This window comes from Cricetulus griseus (assembly GCF_003668045.3).
Source record: "Cricetulus griseus strain 17A/GY chromosome 1 unlocalized genomic scaffold, alternate assembly CriGri-PICRH-1.0 chr1_1, whole genome shotgun sequence".
NCBI lineage: Eukaryota > Metazoa > Chordata > Mammalia > Rodentia > Cricetidae > Cricetulus > Cricetulus griseus.
The window spans coordinates 69,074,119-69,086,518 of record NW_023276807.1 but is presented as its reverse complement, the minus strand read 5'-3'; the positions used below and the strand labels follow the sequence as shown (position 1 = coordinate 69,086,518).

General features: G+C 50.8%; 1 protein-coding gene across 7 annotated transcripts; it reads left to right on the top strand.

Annotated features, from left to right (window-relative positions):
* The first annotated feature begins 4,118 nt into the window (after positions 1-4,118).
* Positions 4,119-11,504, top strand: Ing1 (inhibitor of growth family member 1). 7 transcript variants are annotated; one of them, XR_004772600.1, is made up of 4 exons: positions 5,220-6,715; positions 7,130-7,253; positions 7,564-7,634; positions 9,670-9,804. XR_004772600.1 is itself a non-coding variant. In XM_027387861.2 (3 exons), exon 3 carries the CDS (start codon positions 9,816-9,818, stop codon positions 10,371-10,373), a length of 558 nt encoding a protein of 185 aa, XP_027243662.1. In that variant the 5' UTR covers positions 5,065-5,202; positions 7,564-7,634; positions 9,670-9,815; the 3' UTR covers positions 10,374-11,504. The 7 variants fall into 7 exon arrangements, 4 of the variants coding, with proteins under 4 accessions (XP_035309372.1, XP_027243660.1, XP_027243662.1 ...); XM_027387861.2 differs by lacking the exons at positions 5,220-6,715; positions 7,130-7,253 and adding an exon at positions 5,065-5,202 and having other exon boundaries at positions 9,670-11,504; XR_004772601.1 differs by lacking the exon at positions 7,564-7,634 and having other exon boundaries at positions 9,670-9,808.
* Positions 11,505-12,400: the final 896 nt, after the last annotated feature.

Below are 12,400 nucleotides of genomic sequence, written 5' to 3'. Positions count from 1 at the left end.
ACATGCAGGCAAAGTACCCATACACATAAGGATAAATTGTTTAAAAAACTTTTTAGAGCCAAACTGGTGGTGTCCATCTGTAAAACCAAAGCTTTCAGGAGAAGGGTGCAAGAGCATCAAGGAGTTCAAGACCAGCCTCACTGATATGAGATCCTGCCTTAAAAACAAATCAAAGTGGGATGAAAAGTTCTATCGTCCATCTCCTGAGAACTATGCTGAGTTATACGTCCCCTTTGCTTGCTCAATCCCCTTACAACACTGAGCAGCCTCAGCTGTTTTGGTCTTGTGGCCTTCACTCTTTTTGGGTGCTCTCTTGAAAGGCAAATGATTAAGCAGCTGTGTTCCCGGAGTGCTTCTTTTTTTCCTGAAGATTCTGGACTCTCACTGCTTGCTTGAAGCTAAATAAATGCCATGTAACATAGACAGTGTCCTATACATCATGGTAGTCAGTCATGGTCCACAAATATCCCAAGTTCTCCTGGAATATTATTCTTCCTCACAACTACCTGCCTTCATGTCATTTTGCCATTGCATGTGTGTGTGCATTTATCTTGTTTCTCTAGCAATGTGTAATTCTATTTCCCCACCCACCCACCCACCTCAGTTGTTGATATGGTTTCACTCAGTAACCTAGGCTGTCACTATGTAAATCACACTAGCCTACTTGGCTTTAAACACATCCTGCCTCAGCCTCCCCCAGTTGGTGATTACAAGTATGGGTCACCACTCCCTGAATACTTACTTAACTGTAAACTCTTTTGATCTCCTTGACATATCCTGCAAATTGACTTAAGAGGTTGGCCTGAGAAAAGTCCCTCAAACACTCTTCCTGTGCAGGTGGTAAATACTTGCTGAAGAAAGTCTTTATTCTGATATGAAATGTGTCTGTCAAAAAGAAAGAAAGAAAGAAAGAAAGAAAGAAAGAAAGAAAGAAAGAAAAGAATAGAAAGAAACCAAAGGCTGGAATGCAGAACTCAAAGAGCTATGAGAGCCAAACCTTCCATGATTTTGGACAGCTGGCATGTTTGGATTGGGCACAGGAAATCATGGTTTCAAAACCAATAATGGTATTTTCTGTCTGCTGGAAGTCAGTTGCTCAAGTGTACCACCTCAACTGGCAGCAAGTCTTCTTGTTAAGCCTTCTGAGAGTCATTCAAATGTTTGTGGGATGTGTCTGGTTGCTCATATCTGTAATCCTATCACTCAGGGGGCTGAAGCTGAGGCTCTTCAGGAGTTTGAGACCAACCTGGTCCAGCCTAAAGTATATTAACCTGTCTCAAAAAAGAAAATGACTATACCCCACTCTCTGTACAGTTAAATGTACAGTCCTTTTGTGTACTGAACTTCTAAGCGCACACAGAGTTAAGGTGAAGTGAAAACAACCAGGACTATTTATCAGAATATCTCAGAGAATCCTGTTCCTTTTAAGTCACCTCCCTTAAAAAATAAAAAAATCACATTTATGTGTATGTGTGCGTGTGTGCCACAGCAAAAGTGAGAAGGTCTGAGGATAGCTTGGGGGAGTTTCCTTCTACGATGTGGGGTCACAGGGAGTGAACTCAGGTTGTCAGGCTTGACAGCAAGCACCTTTTATGGCTGAGCCATTTTGATTTCCCTAGGCCCGTTCCTTATAAAACCAAGAGGTTGCACATGTCCACAAGCTTGGGTTGGTAATGGAAGCCAAGCTCAGGCTAGTTGAAATGAGAAAGGGAAGCTGACATTTAGCAGGAGGGTGCCCTTTATCCCAGGAGCCTCACTCAGGGAACACCTCTAATCAGACTCAAGGAGGCTCTCAAACACAGGTCTTGCCAGATTCTCTCTCTGGGCTCATGTTCATTGCTTCCCCAGTCTCTGTTTTACAGGAAGAGGTTTTCTTAAAAATTATATTTATTAATTTAGTGTGTATGTGACAGAGGGAACAAGGGATAAGAAGCCCACGTGGAGGCCTGAGGACCAACTCTCCAGAGGGACTCGATCTCTCCACCATATGCATTCAGGGGTTTGAACTCAGATTAACTCAGCCTCTGCCATCTCCCCAGCCTTTGCTTTTCCACACAGTATACTTAAAATGCTTGATTATAGTTAACTACATTTTATCTATTGGTCTTCTGAGCTTGCTCAGAAAACCACTTTATGAAGCCAATTAACATACTCAGTGCTCTCAGAACACAAAGTATTGTAGTTAGCATGCCTTAGGCACTTGTGAAATAATCCTGGTGAGCTGCGCAGTGGTGGCACACTTTAGTCCCAGCACTCGGAAGGCAGAGGCAGGTGAATCTCTGAATTTGAGACCTGCCTGGTCTACAAAGCTACACAGAGAAACACTGTCTCAAAAAACAAAAACAAAACAAAACAAAAAAAGTATTGTGACTTTCAAAGGTAACCTGGTTCAAACTCCAGCTTGGTTATCTTTGGAAAGGATCAGTTATATCTAATTTTTTTAAGGTTTATTTATTTGTTATGTATACAGTGTTCTGTCAACATGTATCCCTGCAGGATAGAAGAGGGCACCAGATCTCATTACAAATGGTTTGTGAACCACCATGTGGTTGCTGGGAATTGAACTCAGGACCTATGCAAGAGCAGCCAGCTCTCTTAACCTCTGAGCCATCTCTCCAGCCCTATACAGTCTTTATTAAACCTAGATAAATACTGTTCATTCATGGCCCAACGAACGCTGAGATTAAAATACCTGTCTCTTAATTGTCATTGTGCCTTTAACTGCTTCTATGACCTTTGAGGGAAAGACTCGCTGTTTATTCTCAGTTCTGTAACCCTCTCCTCGGGTTCCCAAGTCATACTGTTAGCCTTTCGTGCAGACTAGTGGGCAATTATTTTCTTCTGGCAATTAAGTGAAACTCCATTCTTCTGTTTTTGGCTAGGACTGAAAGCAGTTGGACACCACAGTACATCCAAGTCAGCGAACGTTCGCCTGCTGATATGCACGCCCTGTGATTCAAGACACAGCCCCACAGCTAAGTCCCAATCTGATCGATCAAACTCGGAAAAACAGCTGAACTGAATGTCTCTCGCTGCACTGATATTCCTATGACCGACCGTTGCGATGAACACCCCTCCCCACGTCAATACTCTATTATAGACATACTGCATTGGAAATGTAGACGTCACGGGGTTGTAATGAATACTTTCACACATGCCGAGCGAGGATGTTAGGATTGTCACCGTATTTCGAGAGCCATTCCAAATCCTTTCAAACTACATCTTCTAGGTCTGAAGAGGTGAGTCCTGTTCTGCCTGAGGATGAATCCCGGAGTCTGAAACACAGCACCATGCAAACCGTGGGTGGCTGAAGACAGTGAGCCGACCTGGCGCCACGGCGACATTCCAACAGGTGAGGCGCAGAGCGGTCATCAGCGTTCGGCACACGAGGCCACAGTAGCGTACCGGCTAGCGCCGCCCAGGGGGCAGAGAATGACAGAACCTGGGACTCTCAGAGGGGAACACAGCCATGCAAAGGCGCGAATTTGCGACCACAGGCCAGGCTCCGCCCCAGGGCGGTGCCTAAGCCGGAAGGAGGCGGGGCCGCCTGGGCCCGTCGCCTAGGCAACCACTTGCTCAGCCCGGGCTTTTCAGAAAGCCTTAAATCCGGGGTGGTGGGGGAAGGGCGGGATGGGGAACCGAAGGCTGCGCGACTCTGCGGGCGGGCACCGGGGTGCCCGCAGCGTCTTCAGTATGGTGAGGGCCCGGGCAGCCTCCGGTGGGGGCCCGGGCAGCCTCCGGCGCGGGGGGGAAAGGGCTGAGATCAGGGCGCTGCTCCCGCCAGCCCGCCCCCTGCAGATCTCCGAGCTGAACACAGCACCCCTCGGGGGCCCCTTTGTCTCCAGGCCATTCCAAACTCAGTTCCGAGAGGCGACACAAAGGGACGGCGGGGGTGCACAGCGCAGGCGCCGGCAGCCGCCGAGGATGCTGGGAGTGGTGGTCCCTCCGCGCATCGGGAGATGCCCTCCCGCGCGGGTCCGCATCGGCTGCCAGGGGCGTGCGCATGCGCGCCCACTTCCGCCTCCCTTGGACCCGCCCGCTCGGTGCTCCTGGCGGAGGACAGCTCTCTAGTACTAGGCGTGCGGGAGGCGTTGCCGGCCCCACCACACCTCCTGCCCGTCCAGATTGGCCGCAGAGGTAAGAGCCGCAAGGGGATTGGCTGCTGCCGTTGCCAGTTCCGTCCGGGGCCCTATTTATACCGTGCAGGGAGGCGGGGGAATGCAGTGAGTCTGGAGGATGTTGACCGCGGTTTGTGTAGTCCGGTCTTGAAAGCGGCGGTCTGGAGGCTCGTCTGCTCCCGGAGTGTCCTTAGAGGAGCAGGCCACCACTCTGCCGTTCCTAGCCGGCGTGCGGCTCCGCCCAGTAGGTCCGCCACCGAGTGCCAAACTCCTAGTAAAGTTTCGGGTCGCCGGCAGCCCCTGCCCCGACGGCCCTGCTGCTGTCCCCTCCGCGACCCTGGCCCCCAGCGACAGTGACAGGCCACGCCCTCGTGCGGGCCGGCCTCGCGGCCCGCCGCCCCCCGGCCCGGGACGGTGAGGGGCGTGAATGCGGTGGGGGCGGGGCCGCCTCCGGGAGGGGGGGTGGCGAGGCGCATGCGCGCTGCGCGCGGGGCTGAATGTTTCCCAAGTGTTTGAAACTGGTATTTGGGTTTTCCACGTTGGACAAGTGCGGCGAGGCGGGCGGCGGAGCGCGCCCTTCCCGCTGCCGGCCCCGCTCTCTCCGCTCTCCACGCTGGTGGCGGGTGGGCGGCGGTGGCCGGCCCCCTTTGGGTGTGTGCGCGCTCGTACGCACGGCCCCCCGCGCCGCCCGCCGCCCGGGAGGGGGCCTGCACGGCCGGCGGGGCGTGCGCCAGAGCCTCGGCCGCCGCGGCCCGCGCCTGCAGGCGCCGGGGTCCCCGCGGCCCCGGAGGCGCGCGGCGGGCGCCAGATGTAGCCGCGGCGGCCCGGCGAAGTGGGGGGGGGGGCGCGGTAGGGCGAGAGCTTTGCATTTTGCAGTGCTGTTTGAGGGGGGCGGGGGGTGGAGGAAGCGGAAAGCCGCCGAGTCGCCGGGGACCTCCGGGGTGAACCATGTTGAGTCCTGCCAACGGGGAGCAGATCCACCTGGTGAACTATGTGGAGGATTACCTGGACTCCATCGAGTCACTGCCTTTCGACCTGCAGAGGAACGTCTCGCTGATGCGGGAGATCGACGCCAAATACCAAGGTACGGCGGGTGATGGATGGGCGGGGGCGGCCGCGTCCATCCCTGGGTCCCGGCGACGAGGCTGGCCGGTCCTGCTGGAGCCGGAGCTCTCGGTAGCGTCCTCGGAGGGTTAGGAACAAAAGGTCTGGAGAGCCTTTGATACGCCGAGGTCCTTGTGTGCCGAGCTCCGGGACATGGAGGAGGAAGGAGCGCGAACGGCTGGCTGCAAGGCTGCGCGACCAAAGCGCTCTTTGTAGTGAAGTGATGAGGCGGTGCTGCGGGGGAGGGGGCGCGGGGCTCGGCCGCGTCCTCGGGGAGGGGGCGCGGGCGGGCGGCCGCGCGAGGTGGAGTGGTATACGGACGCCGCGGACGCAGGGCGCGGGCGCCGGGCTGGAGAGAGAGACGGCTGCGGGCCGGGCTCCAGCGGACCGGAGTGTGGGTCTGGAGAGTCGCCGCCCCCCGCCCGGTCCTGAATCCAAGTGTTACATAAAGTACAGGGCAGTCCCGACCCGGGGTCGCGCGATCGCCCGGGCCCTGCCTGCCTGGGCCCTCCCTTGGCTCTGGACACGGCTGCGGGCCGACCGTGAGGGGCGCCGGCGCGGTGTGTCTTGCGGGGAGGAAGAGGGTGGAAGGGAGGATCGCAGCCGACCAGGTGCACGACTGTGCTGCGCTCGGTGGGCGCGAGCTGGGCTCCGGCCCGAGAGGAGCGGGGCAGGTGAGGGACCTGCAGTCCTCCCGGAGACCCAGGCTGCCCCGAGTGGCGAAGAGGCGGAGCCTGCGTGTCCGCCGGGTCCTGTCGGTTGTTGGGGAAACTTTGCTGCGAGGTCAGGGGGCTCTGTTCTGAACGTGCATGGCCGCTCGGAGTTTACTCTTGTTTACAGAACTGCGCAGCAGGGAAACGGAAGAGTTGGGGGAGGTGGGGAGCTGCCGCTCAGGCCCACACACCGGGACCTGCCGCGGAAAGCGCCCCTGCGCGCTCTATGTGAGATGCAGCTTCGCAGCTCGGTTTATAGGGGAGTCATTAACATACTGCGGAACGTTCCGCCTCTGCGGCGCTATGATTGGTCGTTCCATCCCCCGTGGAATGTCCTTATCAGTGTGCTGAGGTGTCATTGGGGGACGGGTTGCACGGGGGCGGGCCTTGCTCGGGGACGCGCTCCGGTCTATGTTTCCGCTGCCTGCTATTCTCTCTGTGGAAAAGGGTCGGGCGGAGGGAGGAGGCAAGTTGATTTGAATGTCTTCGAGTCGCCCGTCCTCTGGCCCTGGATTGGCTCCTGTTGCTGCCGGGGGCGGGCCATACTCGCGGGTCCGGCGGTTTGATTGGACTCCCATCTCGGTCTCCGCCCTCAGCGTCGTCGATTCACAGAGTCCTCGGGGCGGGGCGGAGCGCGGTCCGCGAGCCTCATAGGCTGGAGGGATCGCGGCCGCTTTATTGCCGCGGGGCCATGGCGGCTCTGGCCCCCGGGAGGCCGCCGCGATCGCCTTCCCGGCGCCGCGCGGGCAGCTCTGGCCACTTCTGGCATTTCCGGAAGGCGTAAGTGAACGGGGAGCGCCTTTGTCGGGACTGCGGGTCGCTGTCCGGGTACTGTCCACCTGGAGCCCCGCCTGCGTCCCCGGCGCCGGGGCCGGTGTGTCGAGCCAGCTGTAGAATAAGTCCTTGCTCAGAACTGCGGTGGCAGATCGAGCTTTTTTGACGGTCGCCCAGTGCTTCGGGTGTAGGCGAGTCTGGAAGAAGGGGTTATAGATTGGTTGTTGTAAATGGAATTTGTTGCCTGAGTTATTTTTCAGATGTTATAAAAAAAATACCCCCTTGGAACCAGTCAGTCAGTGTCTTATCAAAAACCTTATAGAAATTAAAATAGCTTTTTAGTAATTGGACAGACTAGATGGTACTGCAGTCTCACTTATTCACCACCTCTGTCCTCGCTGGTGTCTTATGGTGGTCCAGGAGCAGTCCGAAGCTGAGCTGCGGTGTCTTCCTTGTTTGTTGCTTTCGGTGGTTTTGTTGATCGAATACTTTGCTTAGGGTAACTAAGAATCTGCTGTTGTGTGGCTCCCACAGTAACTTCGTGGTAAGTTTTTAATGGGATTTTTCTCCACAAGCTTCACCTAAAGCTGAAAGAAGCTGTTGTTTAAATTTAATTTAGCAACGGATAGAATTGATCTTCTACAAAATACCAGTATTATCTTAGAAAGATGCCTGGGTGTGATGACACATGCCTGTAATCCCAGTGGAGGCAAGATCAGCAAGCAGCTCAAGGCCAGCTTTGATTGTGTAGCATATTACCGTCTGCTGGGTTACATGGGACTGCCTCAAAAAAACAAAACAAAAACAAACCTGATTAAATAACACAAATCTTTGTTCATTTGTCTGCTGATAAGGTCTGACTGTGTAGCCTTCGATGATCTGGAATCGTTATAGATTCACTTATTCTCTGCCTCTGGAATTAAAGGTATGTGCTGTCATACCCCCAAAATGCCTATTTTGGGTTATCTTTAATAAGTCACGACTTATCTATTTAGAGACTGGTAGTGTTCATCCTGCTGTGGGGACAGTGACTTGTGTGGTTCTTCCTAGAATACCTCCAGACCCTGAACATAGCCTTACCTGTTGAGACAATTCAGTGTCAGCCTTGTGTTGTTGTCTTATAGGGTTTTTGTTGTTGTTTTGTTTTGAGACAGGGTCTGCATATGTAGCCCTGGCTGCCCTGGCACCTCTGGCCGAGTTCCTATGTTTACTGTCGGGAGAGAAGGTGGTGTGTGTTAATTTTCTAGATATCCCTTCTGGCTTCCAGCCCATCCACTCAAGTGTCCTTCCTAGTTAAAGCATTTCCAGTGGTTGCCTTAGAGGTGGCAAAGGGGTCTCAAGAAAAATCTGATCCTACTTACTGTTTGAGGGAAATAGCTCTAGGAATTCTCTGTGGACATAATTAGACTCTTCTAATCACTTTTATTTTTTAAATGACCAATGATTTTATTTGTTCATTTCTGGCACTTGAAGCACCCTTTGACATCTTTGGCCTGAGAGTCTTTGCAGTCTTCAAGAACTACGAAGCCAACCACTTTATAGGGTTTCCCCTGTCTGTCAGCTGTTACAGACACCCACCTATTCCCCTACTTTCTTGTTATTATCAACCTCAATTGGGCTGGTTTGATGTTCAGTGAAAAAGGGTCTCTACCAACAAGACACAGTGTCACCACACTTGGGTATAAGCACACACAGATGAGCTTGGCGATTATGTAAGGCTTTGGCGGCTTTGTAAGGCTTTGGCGGCTTTGTGGCGGCTGGTGGATGAGGGCAATCTTCAGAACTTCTTGTAAAGCCATTACACCTCAAGCAGAAATCCCTCCTGGGCTGTGGCAGTGGGGATACCACAAAGCCAAATCATGAAAACACCCAAGTCTCCAGAGACTCTTGTCTGCAGAGGAAAAATTGTTTTTGAGACAGGGTCCAGATGTGTAACCCAGCTGGCCTCACACTTGTGCTTCTGCCTCAGTTTCATAGTCCTGGAATTGCGGAGTATACTGAGCTGAATTCTTTGATTTCTGTTACATTACTTAACAGCTTTATTTCTTGGGAAATTGTCTAATTGAATTTGCCAGATGACATTTTATAAGCATGTAGAGCTTGTTTTTAGCCTTCCCAAGAAGGCTTAAATTTAATACTAGGTATTATTGAGTACTCAGAGACAGAGGCAGGCAGATCTCTGTTGGTTCCAGGACAGCCAGGGCTATACAGAGAGACTGTTGTTTTTAAATTACTGTAAGTAGTAGATTGGAGTATTGTGAGTTGCAAAGTAAAATCTGTCCCCTTTTGTTTTAAAGCAAGGCTGTCTTGTGACCAAAGCATTCTTGTTTTCAGTACTACAGAACAGCATGCTAGAGTGGCCATAGAGGACAGATAACAGTCTTTAGTCTACAGCCCTTCTCTGTAGAGTATTCAGACATTGAGATGCTCAAATGCAAGGGGCTGGGGAGATATGAGCTTAGATGCCTGGGGTTCACGTGGAAAGTGCTTGTGATCCCTGTTGGGGAGGTGGAGACAGGAGGATCCTTGGACTCTTCCCTGTTCTAGATTCAGTGAGACTTTCTCAGATAAGGTGGAGAGCAATACCCTGGATACAAAGAAATACAGAATAAAAGCTTTTAAGTTATTACAAAGATATTTGAACAGAAATTGTGAGAATATACTTGAAATGCGAAGTAGTAGTTCAGGTTGAAGCACTTTGCCTAAGCTTGAACTTCATTCATCACCTTTCAACTTTGCTAAGTGGGAAGATTTTTACACGGGGAAACTTGGTCTTTGCTGTTTCTGCCCCTTGGGGGTGTGTGTGTGTGTGTGTGTGTGTGTGTGTGTGTGTGTGTGTGTGTGTGTGTTTTAAATTACAAGTGAGACTTTGATTTAAAAAAAAAGCTTGTTTAGTTGGTATTGGGTTTCCTTACCAGTGTTTCTAGCAGGTGTGTAATGCAGACTATTTTTGTTTGTAGAGATCCTGAAAGAATTGGATGACTACTATGAGAAGTTCAAGCGTGAGACGGACGGCACCCAGAAGAGGCGGGTGCTGCACTGCATCCAGAGGGCCCTGATCCGAAGCCAGGAGCTGGGTGATGAGAAGATCCAGATTGTAAGTCAGATGGTGGAACTGGTGGAGAACCGAACCAGGCAGGTGGACAGTCATGTCGAGCTCTTCGAAGCACACCAGGACATCAGTGACAGCACCGGCAGCAGCGGCAAGGCCAGCCAGGACAAGTCCAAGAGTGAGGCAATCACTCAGGCAGACAAGCCGAATAACAAGCGGTCCCGGAGGCAGCGAAACAATGAGAATCGAGAGAATGCATCTAATAATCACGACCATGACGACATCACCTCAGGAACGCCCAAGGAGAAGAAAGCAAAAACCTCAAAGAAGAAGAAACGCTCCAAGGCCAAAGCAGAGAGGGAAGCCTCTCCCGCAGACCTCCCCATCGACCCCAATGAGCCCACGTACTGTCTGTGCAATCAGGTCTCCTATGGAGAGATGATCGGCTGTGACAACGATGAGTGCCCCATCGAGTGGTTCCACTTTTCTTGTGTGGGACTCAACCATAAACCAAAGGGCAAGTGGTACTGCCCCAAATGTCGGGGGAAGAACGAGAAAACAATGGACAAAGCCCTGGAAAAGTCCAAGAAAGAGAGGGCTTACAACAGGTAGTTTGTGGACATTCACACGAGAGAACAGAACCCGCCAGTGTATTTATGGTGTCGCTGCCTTTTCAGAAGTCTGAGGATGGTCAGATTCGTATTTTTAGAGAATGTTAGGAACAGATCCTCTCCATGGGATGGCAGAAACAGCCTGTGTCGTCATGGTGTACCTGTAACCAGACTGAGTCTGCAGATCGGCATTTTAGAAACTACAAATATAGGTTCGGATTAAACATGTCAGCAAGTGTCAGACTGGTTTTTGGGGTTGGGGAGTGACTTGGAAGTAACCTAACAGATGTATAAAGAAGAGATTTGATTTGGCTGTTTTAACAAAAATGTTATGGTTTACAAAAAAAAATTAGCCAGGTTGCTGAAGTACAGCAAGTGTGCTTCTTGCTACCATAATGTAAATCCACATGACAAGTTGGTCAAAGGTTTAAAGTCTAAATATTATTTTTTAAAATGGTAAATGGGTAATTTTACATGACATATTTTATACATGGCCTATTCACCAACTGGCCATTTTTAATGACTGGGTACATTTTTAATAGGTCAGACACAAGTGGTCCAGGCAGTGGGTCCAAGTCTTGCCTTTGCTACCCTAGGTCATAGTGTAGCCACCTTTAACTTATATGAAGTGTATAAATGTACATTTCCCAGCCACCTTGCCCCTGCTGTATTATAACCGGAAGTGCAGCCTGGTGCTGTTGTGAAGCCAAGGTGTGCGTCCTGCTGTGTGTGTGAGCTGTATAGATGTCACGTCAAGAAATAAATGAAACTTGGCCAGTCTGTTTCTTTAGCATTTAATTTTAACATGAATCATTTTAAATTTTTTGTCTTAAAAATTTATACACCAGCAGTTTAGACAAAGCCTTAAGCAAATTGTATATTATTGATCTCACGTAATAAGGAAGTATACATTACATCCATGCCAGCAAATAAATGTCACAAACTATTTAGAGCAGAGGTTAGGAAATGACTGTGTACTTGAGACCCAGCCCCACCATCTGTTCTGTGTGGCCTGTGAGCTAAGAATGGTCTCTGTGTTTCTCAGTGGTTTCAAAAATCACATTTCATGATACATGAAAGTCCTATGAAATTCAGATTTGAGTGTCTATAAATAAAAACTCATTGGAACACAGCCATGCTTATTTCCTTATGTGCTGTCTGTGGCTGCTCCTCGTAGGACTGAGACCGGCTCTGCAGAGATTGCCTGCTGACAGCCGATGCTGGCCACCCATCGGTGGCACATGTCCTTAACTACCCACTTACTAGAGTCCAGACCTCCATACCTGCGTGCTGTGTGCTTTGCTCAAGCTCTGGATCTGTTGAAATGTGTTGTGCAGAGCCTGGGCCTCCAGGCCTGGTCACTGTAGAGTGGGTGTGGCTCCTGTTTGTAATGTCCATCAGGTAGCTGTCTGCTGAGGACTGATGGGAAATTTTTTCTTACACTTAACGGTCTTTCCATTGTAGAGTTACTGGGTGAACACCGAGTCACAGCCCATAATGCCTTAAACTTCAGATCTTTGTATATTGAGGTTTGAACTTTGTGCTCATTGACACTCACAAGACACTTTTGAACATTTACTTTCTAGCAGAGTATTAGAACCTTTAAGAATAAATCTACCAGCCGAACAGTGCTGGCACATACCTTTAATCCCAGCTCCCTGGGAGAAAGAGGCAGGTGGATCTCTGTGAGTGTGAGGCCAGACTGGTCTACAGAGTGAGTTCCAGGGCAACCAGAGCTACAAAGAGAAACCCTGTCTTGAAAACAACAAAAAATATTCTAACTGAGCCAGTGTTTAATAATGATGATGATAAAAGTAACCAGAGAGAAGGCTCAGCGGTTGAGTACTTCTTACTCGTGTAGAAAACTTTTAATTCCCAGTACCTACGTGGCTCAGGAACCAATTCCTTCTGACCTGCACAGGACCAGGCACATGGGTGGTAAAACATAGGCAGGCAAACAATCAACACATTAAAACAAAACAAAAACTGGATGAAGCAGCAGGCAGACATCTCTATGAATTTGAGGCC